The sequence below is a fragment of the Sycon ciliatum genome, chromosome 6 (assembly GCF_964019385.1).
Source record: "Sycon ciliatum chromosome 6, ocSycCili1.1, whole genome shotgun sequence".
Taxonomy (NCBI): domain Eukaryota; kingdom Metazoa; phylum Porifera; class Calcarea; order Leucosolenida; family Sycettidae; genus Sycon; species Sycon ciliatum.
This window is the reverse complement of record NC_088648.1, coordinates 33839731-33854730: the sequence shown is the minus strand read 5'-3', so window position 1 is coordinate 33854730 and position 15000 is coordinate 33839731. Positions and strand designations below refer to the sequence as shown.

Genomic DNA, 15000 nt, shown 5'->3' with positions numbered 1-15000 from the left:
CAGCTCCGGCGTCGCTTGCATGTTGACAAACGCCAAGCGAAGGTGCTCGCGCAGATCCCCGTCGGCAAAGTGATGACTGATCACGTCCAGTGCCTGGTCGCAGCCATTAAATAAACATAAAAAGGCCACAGCACAGAGAATGAGAACGGAACGACTCGGCACAATGCACACAAACACATGTTAAGACAACCGGTAACACACGAATGAACACACATAATTATGACAAACGCCCACATCAATATAACCATGTACAGCATCAAATGCGCACTCATGACTACATACACACATGTACCTACTGCCCATCAATCACTTGACTAGGCGATTACGCCCATAAATGAAGTAATCCGTATGGAGTGTCATCAGAAGCTCTGATTCATCACTCCATGCAAAGTACTGTAATTTCACAAATTTTCGGTGTACTTTTATTTTCGGTACTTTCGGTGCATCTGTTTCATACCTAAAATTTCGATACACCGAACAAACACAAACACACATAATCGAATAGGGAACTGCTTCTCTGTACCTAAAATTTCTGTTCACCTAACCTGGCCTTTTGCCCTCATACCGAAAATATTGAGCACTGAAAATTTCCGAAATTAGATATACTGTAGGGTCTTGTAGAAAAGCTGCGGCGTCAACAGACTTCTACATGACATACCAGTATGCTTCTTTACAAGACAAGCTGTACGGGGTATGTCCACACGGAAGCCAGATATACGCACCAGCCGTACATCTTGAAAATCAGGCATGCGTTCAAAACATGCTTTCAGACAGAGTAGACTTCAATACATAACAGTATGGTATGTGATGATGTCATGATGATGTCAGGATGTCATATCATGATGATGTCAGGATGATGTCATTCATGCATCACCCCTATAGCCTAGGTCACAGCTGCAATCTCTGGCTTACCTGCTCCGGTTCAAATTGGTGTTGCTGTGCATGGCAGATGAACGGCAGCCACTGCGAGTGGACAGCGCACTGCCTGAGAAACTCAGTGCTCAGCGGCTTGTCATAGAGACGGCAGAAGGACATGACGAGATGCCAGCAATACGCAGCCTCCACTGACACACTGGACAGCAAGCACGAATAGAAACAAACGGCACACACAACGTAGGGTTGCTAAAGACAACAATTGCCAAAAAAGCAATACGAGAACAGCCTTGAGCCCCACAAAACGGTGACAAGCGACCAACATCGATGGAATCACTGACTTAACCTACTATCGCATCCGCAAACTCCTGAGACTGAGCCATTCACACATTACCCAGTCTCCCAACAACCATGCTTAGATTAGAGTAATATTTGCGGGGCAACATTTGACTAATTTGGCCCAAATCACTTGGGGTATGTATGCACTACTGCAAAAGCAGACATTTTCGGTGGTGTTTTATTTTCGGTAACTTCGGTGCCGAAATTTTTACCGAAAATAAAACGCACCGAAAATTTCGGTATACATGTACAGTCAACTTCGCTTATAACGACATTCGGCGGGGCATCAAAAGAGTGTCCTTATTCGCGAAGTGTCGTTATACCCGAAGTCTCATTATATGCATTACAGTTGGAAGGGACTTTGCTCTGGGCATGGAAATGCTGTCGTTATTCGCGAATTGTCGTTATATCCGCAGTCGTTATTAGCGAAGTTGACTGTAGTACTAGTACACTTACCTGGAAAGCGGGTTTACTGAAAATTTCCCTCCACCGAACTGCTGATTTTGGAAAATACTGAAAATAGTATACCACTGAAAATTTCTGCTTTTACAGTATGCAGAGAATGCAGAGATACGTGTGAGAGTACATATACTTACTCTTCGTACTGGTGTTGCCCTATCAGGATATGCGTGGCAGCTTCGAGGTAGCGCAGTATAGCGTCACCACAAGCAGGGCCACTTGGACTGCTGTTAGTACTGCGATTGCTCTGGCTACTCTGGTAGTGTTTTTCTAGAGACAAGAACTCCTTGGCTGCACAGTACACACACGCGCGCGCGCGAGACAGCAAAAAATACGAAAAGGCACGCGTGCATGTTAGCTAGGGGTGAAACGAGTATCTATTTTGACCAATCGATCACTCATTCATAATGTTCGATCGAGTATCCGATTATTTCGAGTATTTTATCAAAATTCAAAAGCGCTAGATTTGTGAGTTCTCGACCAAATCGGAAGAAATTATCTGTGAACATAGAACAAAAGTCGCCAACGTCTTGTACAGAGTGTAAAGTAACGATATTCATCAGTATTTTCATCAGTATTTTCATCAGTATTTTCATCAGTATTTTCATCAGTATTTTCATCAGTATTTTCATATCTCAGAACGTTTACTTGATGCATTATGCATACCAGTGGACCAGCCGTACAACCACGTACAACCAAAGTTTTTGAAAAATAGAATGCCAATACTAAAAAATAAAAAAATAAAAAAACGATTGAGTGCAAAATTTCGAATACTCGCTCGTTTGAAATTTTCGAACGAATGCTCGAATATTCGAACTAATCGTTTTACCCCTAATGTTAGCACACCTCGAAATTCTCAAAAACCGCAAAAAAATTCATAGGTGGAGGGAGTTGAGTAGGGAAAGGTCTCAAGAAAAGATTGGCTGTCACCACCAGCACTCGAAGAAGAGATCTTTGGTTATGGCCAGCGATGGTCTACCACTAAGCTATGGTGTAGTCGACATCCAAGCAGAGATAGCAGAACAACACATGACAGATCGATAGGTCCTGAACTTGATGAACTCTCACCGTATCTAAAAAATAAGCCCGGGAAAGCACACAAACTTGATCATACTTCTGCCCAAGAATGACGCAATAAAAATTCCGCCTTGGGTGAACCCATCACAGCTCGAGATGGGAGTTGCACACTCTTCGTTATGTACTCTTGCCGATAGCTAGTGCGCAAGTCAGCAACGCATGCAAGTGCCAGGAGTAAAGCAGTGCTTACCAATAGTGACAGTGTCCTTGCAGACAGCGTCAGCACCGAGCAACTCCAGCAGTTTGGCAGAGGGCTGCTGCCGCTGGTGCTGATGCTGCGATGGAGATGACAACGAAGCCACACCACCGCCAGTAGCAGCATGTTGGGAAGTCGATATCGTGAGACTAGCTGTGGGTGTGCTGCTGCTGTTGGGTGCAGGCAGGCTCATGGTGGAGGAGATGGACGTCAGGCTGGACGTGGCAGAGACACCGCCAGCGCGACGTTGTGATGATGGTGACACACCCGCCGTCGCGGACGAACCAGCCAAGCCAGCGGGAACTGCACGCGCAGGACAACACAGACAAAACTTGTAAGAAGAGCTTGGAGTTTGTGCTAAGTTACTACTAAGTGTTAAAACTTGTAAGGTAATGGCGAACTGGTCCAACGAAACAGAATACACACGCTATTTTTAGACAATAACATTGCCGAAAGCAGGCAGCAGGAAAGTATAAGCAAAAGGACGGGCACAAACTCAAGGACGGCTGGCATTGTGCTGGCGCACCAAGCCAGCAGCCAAATTCCACTGAGCTAATGTCCCAGACTAAACACTGCTTGCATGCATGCGACAAGCAAGTTCCAGCTGCAAAATATCCAACTTACTTCCTTGTCCAGTGTAGACGAGTATGCGATTGGCCGTCTCCACGGTGACACGAAGTCTGAGACTGTCGTGACCGAGCAGCTCGCAGAAGACGGTGCAAGCGCTGACCACCTTGGAGTCGGCGAAGTGGCGCAGGGCCAAGCGCATTGCACGATTCAGTGCACGCTCAATGCTGTGTGCAATATGAGAGAAATACATGTGTGCATGCATACACGTGCATCACACACGTACCACGCATGTATCACATTCAAACACATGCACGCACGCATGCACGCACACACACGTACATTGTACTTGTACTTGTACTTGCTCACTGCCAAAACTGGTCACGTGGGTCTCCCCGGGAGAGGGGAGAGAGACTCAAAAGGAATCTTGGAAAGATGACTCAATTGGCCATTGAACCACCCAGCGGCCGACACCCCCTGAAATCCCCAAACTAGGGTGGACTTGAAATGATCCCACTTATGGGCTCACCACACCTCAGTAAGTGGGTGAGGACAAGGTGCAGAAAAAGGATTGACGGCATCAGGGTATCCGTCCCGGGATCCAACTGCAGGTGCCCCTGCCCCCAGTGAAGGTAATACTTGGTACTAGTGTGGGTGGCTAAATCAGAGTGGATCTGATATAAGCTAAAACACGTACATGCACAGACACAGACAAACAAGCAAGTAGACAAACTATTGAGCCAACAGACAGACACAAACAGGGAGAGATAGGCAGACAGATACACCAAAAAAACAGACTGTCATAACTCCACCATCGACAACCTCTTTGCTGTTCCCGGAAATTCCTTCAAATTCAGGCAATTTTTAACACACGACCCATTGTCTGGATACCATGGCTGACCCAAACAAAACAGCAGCAGCAGCAACAACAGACACAATTTGAAACGACAACGACGACGACAAGACGAGGAAGAAAGCAGGGAGACCTCACCTTGCTTTGCCCATGGCACCTTCATAGTGATGTTGAGCAATGAATGTGTTGAGTGCTAGCGATGGCTGGCCTTGGCGTAAGTAGTGCAGGAAGGACAGGCGCTCGACATGGCCATACCGCGTGACCAGGTTAGTGTGGGCAAAGTGTGGCATGTCATGTAGGTAATCTGCACATGATTGAGGAAGACAACGACGGTGAAGACAATAGTGGGCAAGACAACAATGGGGAAGACAACGATGGGGAACACAACAGCGGGCAAAACAACGGTGGGAAAGGCAACGGTGGGAAAGACAACGATGGGAAAGACAGCGAAGGGGAAGATAACGATAGAGAAGACAACAAGGGGGAAGACAATGATGGGGAAGACAATGATGGGGAAGACAATGATGGGGAAGACAATGATGGGGAAGACAGCGACGGGGAAGACAACGAAGGGGAAGACAACAATGGGGAAAAACAGCGGGGAAGACAATGCGGAAAAAAGCGGGGAAGACAACAAAGGGGGAAGACAACAATGGGGAAGACAACAATGGAAGATGAAAGAGAACAAGAATCTCAACATCAGTTTGCAAAACGAACTAAATAAAGAGGTACTTGGTAGCTCCTTTGGTGGTGCTTTGTACTGATGCTGGCCGCTCCCAACTTGGAGCTCACACTTCCTGCCAACTTGGGTGAGAAGCCCATCAAAGCCTCCACTCGGCAAACCTACAAGAAAGCATCACTCAGTTCTCAATACACAGTCCTGAATACGGAGTGCTTCAATCTTGGTAAACTTACCATCATCATCCGGAAATGGCAGCGTGTTGGTTGTTTGCCAGCGGAATAGGCGATCGGGATTGAACGGACTGTTGCCCTGAACAGAGAAGAAGGAAGACGGGAATAGTCCAGTCATACAACACGACTAATACTCGTACACACAACGCCAACCCACGGCACACTGCACACAGCACACTGCACACTGCACACTGCACACTGCATTGTCATGTAAGCATTAGTTATCTACTTCCTCATTGCCAGAAGCTGATCAAGCGCTCTCATTGGGAAAGGGGAAAGAGAGAATGAACATCTCAACGCCTCCCCCCCCCCCCCCCCCTTTCACATGCCCCCCCCCCCCCCCCCCCACACACACACATAAGCATGATTGTTGACAGCATGACAGCATGACAGGATGACAGGCAACGGCAAGTACCTGCAGGAGCTGATACAGCGTGATATCCTGCAGTTCGGCTGGCGACTTGTTAGCATTGGACACGGGGAACAGCGCAGCGCGTAGCTGTGGATACGCATGCACCGCTTCACGCAACATCTCCACAGCGATGGGCCAGTCACTGCTTGTGGTGCTGTGCGAGGAGAAACCAGATGTTGGAATGACTTGACACGCATCACCGACTGCGGAGAAGACATCACCTCCCGGCGTGACCAAATGATCAAGAAGCTGGCAAACACAGACACAAACATGTATGCACACCCGCAAGCACACATGCACGCATGAACGCACGCACAGACACACACAGACACACACAGAAAAAATAAACGTGTCATAATAATTGTATTGTATGCACTATACAGTAAAAACCTGTCAAGGCGACCACTCGGATCAAGGCAGGATCAAGGCATGCTATTTCCAGTCAAATGACCCTGGATAAGGAGACCACCTGGTTACAGAGACCACATTTTGAAGGTCCCTTGAGCGGTCGTCTTAGACAGGTTTCACTATACACTGCACTATGAACTCAATACCGACTAGAGCACGGTGTGGATGTTGCGCAACAGCGGTTGATTGCAAAATTGCGTGTGCATATGTCAAAACTTGATTATGAACTACACAAAATACAAATGCACACACATGCGTGTACATACAAACGCAGACAGACAGACAGACAGACAGACAGACACACACACACACACACACACACACACACACACACACACACACACACACATACACACACACACACTCTCTCTCTCTCACACGTGCACACACACACACACACATACACACACACACACACACACACCAGATCTTACCTCATCCAGACCACCGGGAACATACATGAGTGTTCCAAGTGCCATCAGGGGATGGTTGGTTGAGAGCATCAAGCTAATCGGTACACTACTGTCTTTCCTCGTCACCATACTGGCCAGGCACAGGCGAGCATTGGCTAAACTGGCTTGAAATACTGCACCGGAGTCTGTACACACACAGCCATAGAGAAAACAAGAGGGAGAGAGAGAAAAAGAGTTTTTTTGAAAATGATCGTACTCGGACTATATCAGTGTACTGTACATGAATTACCTCAAAGTATTCCCGGAGATATGCAAAAGACGTTACTTGAGTAGCAGAAACTAACCGATTCCTCTAGCGTTTGTGTGGCATGCTGTCAAGGCGATACAACGGTCGACTATCCGAAATCAATAATGGTAAATCATATCTCCCTCTGATCGCGACCATCCTGTATACATCATGCACTTGTACAATGTACTTGTACTTGCTCACTGGTAAAACTGGTCACGTGGGTCTGCCCGGGAGAGGGGGGTGAGACTCAAGTCCAAATGCACTTACTCATTGGATCACTGGCTGCTATGCGGAACGCTGTCAGGCACGTCAGCCACAGGTTGTCCGACGGTTTCAAACTCAAACCGACGTTCGCCGCAGACCTCTCCGTTCGCGCCAAACTGTGCGTATCCAATCAGCAAACAAGTACACACACATACACACACACACACACGCGTAAGCAAGCAGCACACACAACAGAACACAACACCGTATTGTCCAGAGTATAAGCCGCACTTAAAACACCAGTAATTCACCCCGGAAAAGTCAGCACAGCTTACACCACCATGGTAAAATTCAGCTTACACCACCATGGTAAAATTAACGGTGATCAATAGAGTGGATGAAGAACTCAGATGGTGAGCCAAGAAAAAATTTGCAACATGGATTCAGGAAAAATGTGGGCACAAGCTATGCGATCGAGTTTTGTGCTAGATTGCGCACGCCGGACTGTTCAAAATCTGGTTCAGTTGGTGGACTCAATCGCATAGCTTGTGCCCACATTTTTCCATATTACAATAGGGTAGATGTCTGTATTTCGCGACAGAAATCCGGGTGCGGCTCACACTCTGTAGAATACGGTATTTCCCATGCCCATGCTGTAGAACATGTTTGGCTCACCAATCGACTTTCAATCAAATAGTCAAACACATTCTCTCTCTCTGGTGTATAGTGATTGTCGCAGCATTGTCTCTCTACGTACTGTCTCTCTCTCTCGTCGGCAGTATTATATGCATGTCCAATGTAACTGTATCAGTCCCTATCTTGCCCTCCAAGAAGGCCATTGCGCATTGCCAAATATGGATTGTATGAGTGATGCATGTGAGTACGCTGGGATCAGGGATGCACTGTTCAACACCCACAGACAACCATGCCCAGGTGGCTGTGTGGGGTGATATGTGAGTACACTGGGATCAGCAATGCACTGTTCAACACCCACAGACGACCATGCCCAGGTGGCTGTGTGGGGTGTTCAGGTTATAAATTACGTCATTGCGCAATGGGTCCATGGATAATGACACATGCGTGGACTCATGCATAGTTTTCCAGAACCAACACAACACTCTGCACACTTACCGATGGTAGTCTAGGTAACGATAGAGGAGGTTGGCAAGGCGATGCTCCACGCAATACTTGACAAAGTTACGATGGAACGTGACAGCAGCGGGCACTGCAACACCAGACACGGCAGTGCTACTGTCACCCGTGCTGCTGCTGCTGCTGCTGCTGCCACCGGCACACACGGACAGTCGGCTGGACTGCTGTTCCGCTGGTGTAGCAGTCACACTGTTCTTGGTCTCCTGGGGAAAGAAATCGCCTTCGGCTCGCACCGGTGCTGCGTTGCTAATCCTGACGTGAGCTTCGACGCCTTGCATTGCATGTGGCCGACTGAACAGCAACTGGTTGCGGCTGAATCTCCGCATGAGTTGAGTGAAGTTCGACAATTCGGCGTCACTGAACAGGCCACGGCTAAGAGACGAGAAAGAGAGAGAGCAATGAGATCTGCTGACAAGCATGCACACAAACATGTCTTCTGTAAGAATAATGTGACATGCACTGGGCTCACTTGTCTCACTAATTATCTCACTAACTGTGATACTGAATCATTCAAACTACAATTTACCCTCGTTAGTACGACATCGGATACAAGACAAACCTCTTTAGTAGACAACGAGATCAAAAATCCCCTGACGCCTGAAACGCGTACATTCACATCCGAACAGTAGATAATATACTCGCTATAAGACAAACAATTTGAAACCCCCTGGTTAACTACCGTACTAACGAGGGTGGACCTGTATATTTGATCTGGTGTCGCGTCTACCCAATTAACTCACCACGCCAGCTCGTCATCGACCAGCTCGCGCACATGTCGAGGGCACAGCTCCAATCCCTGCCACAAGTCTGTGCAGGAGAGCACGGCAACGGGCGCAGCAGCAGCAGCAGCAGCAGGAGGTACCGGTGACGTGGGTGAATTCACTGCCGATATGCCTGCGTGAGGATAAACACACAACGGCAAACAAGCAAAGACATTGCATACTCACTTCTAACTGTGATCGTAACTGCCGCAGGCACTCGGACATCTCAACACACACACACACACACACACACACACACACACACACACACACGCACACGCACACGCACACGCACACACACACAGTCACTTCTAATAATTGTGATTGCAACTTAACTGTCATACGCATTCGGACCTCTCAAAACAATCAACCATGAGAACACACAAACTGAAACAACACCTTCTCACAGTGAAAAAGGCACAAAATAAAGGCAAAAAAAAACATCTAGACAAGGTCAAAGGAGAGGTTCGGCGTGATACCAGCCGGTGCTTCACCACAGCATCACCAGTCATGCCAAGGAACACGGGATTCACATGTGTGGAAGGAGTCCAACCTCTCGGGATTCACATGTGTGGCAGGAGTTAACCCTCGGTCACATTCGCAACGCACTTGTGATGTTCTCATATCACGGCCAGCCAAGCTTACGTCTATGACCACATTGGCTTATGCCTATCACTCCTACCTAGAGCGGAGGTGGAGGTGCTGGTGGCAGCAGTAGCAGTGCCAGCACACGCGTTGGCAGCCACAGCATCCTGCAGAGTGGGTATCCACTGCTCTATGCACTGCAAGACACTGGTCTGGTTGAGATGACTCAGGTGATAGCGCCACTCGCTGTTTGCACTCACCAGCTTACTCCAATCAACATCTGCAACAGAAACAGCAGCAACAGCAACAGCAGCAACAGCAGCAACAGCAGCAACAACAGCAACAGCAGCAGCAGCAACAGCAGCAGCAACAGCAGCAGTAACATTCGGGAAGGAAAGCAGAGGAAGAATACTTAGAATAGCAATCCCAAATTACTGTATTTCACCTACTGCCCATATAGCACAGCCGGATGATGAAGACAGGGTGCCGAGGAACGAACAGTCCTAGGTTCACCAAGCACAGCATCCCGATGAATGCAGTCAACCTTGCGCATAACAACTCTGGATCAGCCATGAGAACAGTGTTGTTATTGGCGAGTTGTGGTTATTCGCGAGGTTGAAAGTACAGTTAAACCTGACTAAGACGACCGTTCAAGGGACCTTCAAAACGTGGTCTCTGTTACCAGGTGGTCTCCTTATCCAGGGTCATTTGACTGGAAATAGCATGCCTTGGTCCGGGTTTCAGCTGTTTTCTAGGACAGGTGGTCGCCTTAGCCGAGTGGTCGCCTTGACACAGGTTTCACTGTGTGCAGTCACGTGATTACTTGGTTGGAAGATAGTGCTGTTCGTGTTGAACGACTTTTTCTCGAAGCTATTTGAATCTTATAGTACCATCCCGTATATGCAGCTCAGTCTCAAGCAGGGGGCTGTAAAATTACTACTCCCTGTAGTGAAATGCGTACCGAGAAAAGAGAAAGTTACTTTCGCAAATCACTGCAACATCGCGTCCAAGTTTTCGAAGTTTCGACCTTTGTTTCTGTACTCATTCCCAGACTCGAATTTTCTTTCGAACTTTCGCGTTGCTAAACGTCCTTAATCACAAGTTTTTGTTATACCCGACCAGGAGTCAAGGTTGTTGTTGTCTAGCTTTATTTTACTTCACCAGAAGCACAGGCAAAATCTGCCTTCTCACTGGGCGTATTGCCACAGTTCTCGCAAAATGATGAAGGTTGTTTGTTTGTATTCTTTATTTAGAGCGGGAAGTCCAAAACAGGCCCTAGCCTAATAACAATGGTCCCACTAGTGAGGGAATGCTGTATATCTGTGCATAAGGATCAGTGAGTGTAACAGCAACTAGTAGGGAAAGAAAAATAGAGAAGAAAAACAACTCAAAACAGGAGTTGCGGCAAGGTTCATTTGTAAAACTTAAACATAGCAGCATGCTACACGTGACTTACTGGCTTTCACTGAAGAGTTTTGACCGGAGACTATCTGCTCTAGTAGGACACGTTCACGGCATTCCCCACTCCACTGCTGCATGAAGTCCATTGACACCTGGGCATAGCCACCGATGGCAGCCGACACTGGCAATGCTGATGACGCGGATGAGGACGAAGACACACCCGAGGGAATTTGCTGTCCCTGTGTGGGCAGGCTGACTGCGGGATATACACCCATCTGCAACAGAGAAAAAACGAAAAAAAAAAAGAGAAGAAAAAACATTGGATATCATAAGGGATCGATTAGCTGGTTGTTCTGGCTGCTGCTGCTGCTGCTGCTGCTACTGATTGAGTCGGTGCACATCCTACAAACTGACCATAGCATATCTAGAAGCCTTGCTTGATAGTTTAACATGTTTTCGATTTCGACAGCATGTCAACCAGGTTGTGGTTGTAGTCAGGAGCGCTATGCGTCCTCGCCTTGTAACACGTCGAAATCGAAAACATGTTAAACTGATCGCAGTACTGGGCAAAAAGGTGCACACAACCTTGCTAAGGTCATGCTGAGGTCATGCTGAGGGCAGCACAGTTGCACGCTCCCAGTGTACATGAGAGTCTGAACAAATCCTATGTCTTCAACACCTGATCGTAGTACTGGACAACGCGGGCACACAACCTTGCTGAGGTCATGCTGCTGCGGGCAGCACAGTTGCACGCTCCCAGTGGCAGTGTACATGAGAGTCTGAACAAATCCTATGTCTTCAACACCCTGATCGTAGTGTTGGACAACGCGGGCACACAACCTTGCTGAGCTGCATAAGTTACTCTCGGTGTACGTGAGAATCTCAACACAATCTTCTAAAACCTGATTGTAGTACAGGACAACGGGGGCACACAATAGTGACAATACCACATCTTCATACCTGTCCACCGCCTGAATCCAGCGGTGCCAGATCCCCTGGTGTGTGTAGGTGACTCAGCAGTTCTGGACATGTCGGTAGAGCCAGGTCACACAGATTCAACGGCAGACGTCTGTGGAACAAAAAAATCGTAACAAGATAAACACCGGAATCAAAGTCTGCAATCATTTTTTTAAACAAAAGTCCACTATATTCCCGAATATGTGCGGGAAGTGGTGGCAAGGTTTCCCCTAACTAACTTCAAGGGCAGATCTTATCAGAATACGTACTCAGTGAGTGCTACTGTACAGTGCTGGCCAGAGAAATCCAACCTCATGAATAAAGTAGCGCCGTGTTTGAGTGCACAGACTAGTGTGTGTAGTGCTAGGGCTGCGTAGTGCCCGCCAATGGCTATTTTATTCATGAGGTTGGATTTCTTTGGCCAGCCCTGTACAACCAGTGTACTCCTACTGAACTGGTTCCCTCTACAGTGGTCCCTTGATAATCCGGCAGCATAGAAAAGGACCAAGGAACTACAAGTTACGCTATACTGTCCACTAACACCACCAGTTACTTGACAATCAGCTCATTCGATAACATTGCATGACACTGACCAACATTACTTTGGTCCTTTTCTTTACTACTAGAAATTAACCATTGGCTCTCCATCCGAGTCTATTCTTTATAATCCGGCAGCATGTGTGCTTCTGAAATTCTGCTGGATTGGGAAGGGTGCTGGATTATCAAATCTGATTTACTGCCGCAACTTGCATAAAGAGGACATTTTAACTATTGAAAACTGTGCTGGATTATAGAGGGTGCTGGATTATAGAGGGTGCTGGATTATAGAGGGTACTGGATTATAGAGGGTGCTGGATTATAGAGGGTGCTGGATTATAGAGGGTGCTGGTTTATAGAGGGTGCTGGATTATAGAGGGTGCTGGTTTATAAAGTGCTGGATTAAGGAGGGACGACTGTACAGTGTATACGGCGGCAGGCATACCTCTCAATGCATGGGTTACCGTAAGATGACAGCTAGCAAAGAAAACATACTTTTTGCCGCTCATCATGGCGTTGGCCTCAACAGCGGGTAGAAGCTGACTCTGAACGGCACTGAACGACTGGTGAGGATAGAGACGCTCTAACAAGTGGGAGTAGCGCACCAGATGTAGCTCTTCATCAGACAACCAGTTGTGACGAGATAACTCCTCCACCTGGGCAACAACAATACCAGCATAACACGAGAGAGAGAGAGAGAGAGAGAGAGAGAGAGAGAGAGAGAGAGAGAGAGAGAGAGAGAGAGAGAGAGAGAGAGAGAGAGAGAGAGAGAGAGAGAGAGAGAGAGAGAGAGAGAGAGAGAGAGAATGAAGGTTGGATTGGGATATACATGGCTTGGTAGCAGTGAGTGGCGGATTGAACCTGTTGTTTACACGCTGGCAAGCAGTCTAAACATACTGTAAAACATGTTATTTTCGGTGTAACTTTAATTTCGGTGATTTCGGCGGAGAAACCAGGCACCTAAATTTAAATTACACCTAAAAGGCACTAGAGTATGCACTGTATGTGAAGGGAAAGCTGGTCACCTAATTCTACATTACACCTGAAACCTGGCAGGCTCCTGGTACCGAAATGTTATTGAATCTAAAATTACATGTTTTACGGTACCAGAATACAAGGCCGAGAGTGCGGTTAGTGAGTGATAGACAAATGTATGAAACAGACAAACAGAAGGACACGGGCTACTTCGCATCACACCCCTGCCTCGATACACACGCTCATACGGGGAAAGATGAGTATCATTCTCGTGACTGACCAGATAGTCACGCAGAGATCTTGACACTGTGTGCAGGCAGATGCGGCGTAAGTGATCTCGCACGTTACAACCCTGCAAGAAACACACACACACACACACACACACACACACACACACACACACACATACACAGGCACAGACACACATACGCAAGCAAAAATAAACAAAAACAGAAACTTCTCAGAAAGACTTTTGTGAAAAAGTAAAGACTAAAGGTGAAATGTGGAGTTGCCAGGTTTGAGCTCAGGATGGATGGGGAGTTGCCATGTTTGAAGGCAGGGTGTATAGGGAGTCCCCATGCCTGAAGGCAGGGTGAAATGGAAGTCACCAAGTCTGATGCCCAGGTGAATTGGAAGCCCCTTGATCCGACTAGGGAGTTCCCAGGGTGTGCGAGCGGGGGAGGGAGGGGGTGGAGGAGAGGCCGATGGACGAGGAGGAGAGAAGGAGGACAAAGCAGGAGCTCCAAAGCAATCATTACACAAACTAACCAAGTTCTGTAAGATCTTCACGGCCAATGAGAAGTTCCTGTCCAGCAATGAGTGCAGTACCATATCGGCACCCACGGCCAGGATACGCTTATATGCACCAATCTCACGCCATGGCTCCGAGTTCACCTCTGCAAAGACACATGCACGTACAAACACTAAAGATTGGCCGCTTGCTTCTTGAGCAAGAAACTCACATCAGCACTAGTGGTGCAATGGTCGAGCAAGGCTGAACTTCTAGTACAAACACCAATGCACGCAGGACAAGCTCTCACAGAGTAACAACATTACAAGAATACAACAGCCGACTATGGAAAGGAAATTTAGATCAATTATGCAGCTCACATCCACACTGCTTTTAAAACACCGGCAAGGAAATAGAAAAAAGAGAAAGAAAGAAAAGGAGAACGGAGAGGAAGAGATGGAGGACGGAGAGAAAGAGATGGAGGACAGAGAGGAAGAGATAGAGGACGGAGAGGAAGAGATAGAGAACGGAGAGGAAGAGATGGAGGATGGAGAGAACATGAACTCACCAGGCCTGCAGTACTCCTGACTGAGAACTCGGTTGAGTGATGGTCGTTCGGCGTGTTGTTCAACTTGCTGCTCCAACGACACGCCTGACAACACGCCTGCATGTACAGCAAGAATGATAACAGCAGCAGCAGCAGCAACAACAGCAACACCAGAGATAACAATAATAAATATCGAACCATCCATGGCAACAATGAATGATACTGGCGTAGCTAATGTATGGCGATGCAATATATTATGGCGATGTATTATGGTGATGTAATGTATTATGGTGATGTAATGTATTATGGTGATGTAATGTATAATGGTGATGTAATGTATTATGGTGATGTAA

At 47.4% G+C, this 15000-nt stretch overlaps 1 protein-coding gene across 1 annotated transcript in view; it reads right to left on the bottom strand.

Moving 5' to 3' along the window:
• Positions 1 to 15000, bottom strand: part of LOC135819944 (uncharacterized) — a 57580-nt gene that overhangs the window by 24895 nt on the left and 17685 nt on the right. The window contains exons 16-34 of the mRNA XM_065333241.1: positions 14669 to 14764; positions 14139 to 14266; positions 13651 to 13722; positions 12891 to 13051; positions 11862 to 11970; positions 10957 to 11176; positions 9598 to 9780; positions 8895 to 9048; positions 8134 to 8526; positions 7066 to 7178; positions 6531 to 6694; positions 5692 to 5937; positions 5280 to 5355; positions 4503 to 4668; positions 3569 to 3738; positions 2939 to 3247; positions 1809 to 1962; positions 913 to 1072; positions 1 to 93 (exon numbers count right to left, since the gene is read on the bottom strand). The exon at positions 1 to 93 is cut by the window's left edge and continues 346 nt beyond it. Coding sequence (XP_065189313.1) covers positions 1 to 93; positions 913 to 1072; positions 1809 to 1962; positions 2939 to 3247; positions 3569 to 3738; positions 4503 to 4668; positions 5280 to 5355; positions 5692 to 5937; positions 6531 to 6694; positions 7066 to 7178; positions 8134 to 8526; positions 8895 to 9048; positions 9598 to 9780; positions 10957 to 11176; positions 11862 to 11970; positions 12891 to 13051; positions 13651 to 13722; positions 14139 to 14266; positions 14669 to 14764 — 3167 coding nt within the window. The remainder of the gene's footprint in view (positions 94 to 912; positions 1073 to 1808; positions 1963 to 2938; positions 3248 to 3568; positions 3739 to 4502; positions 4669 to 5279; positions 5356 to 5691; positions 5938 to 6530; positions 6695 to 7065; positions 7179 to 8133; positions 8527 to 8894; positions 9049 to 9597; positions 9781 to 10956; positions 11177 to 11861; positions 11971 to 12890; positions 13052 to 13650; positions 13723 to 14138; positions 14267 to 14668; positions 14765 to 15000) is intronic.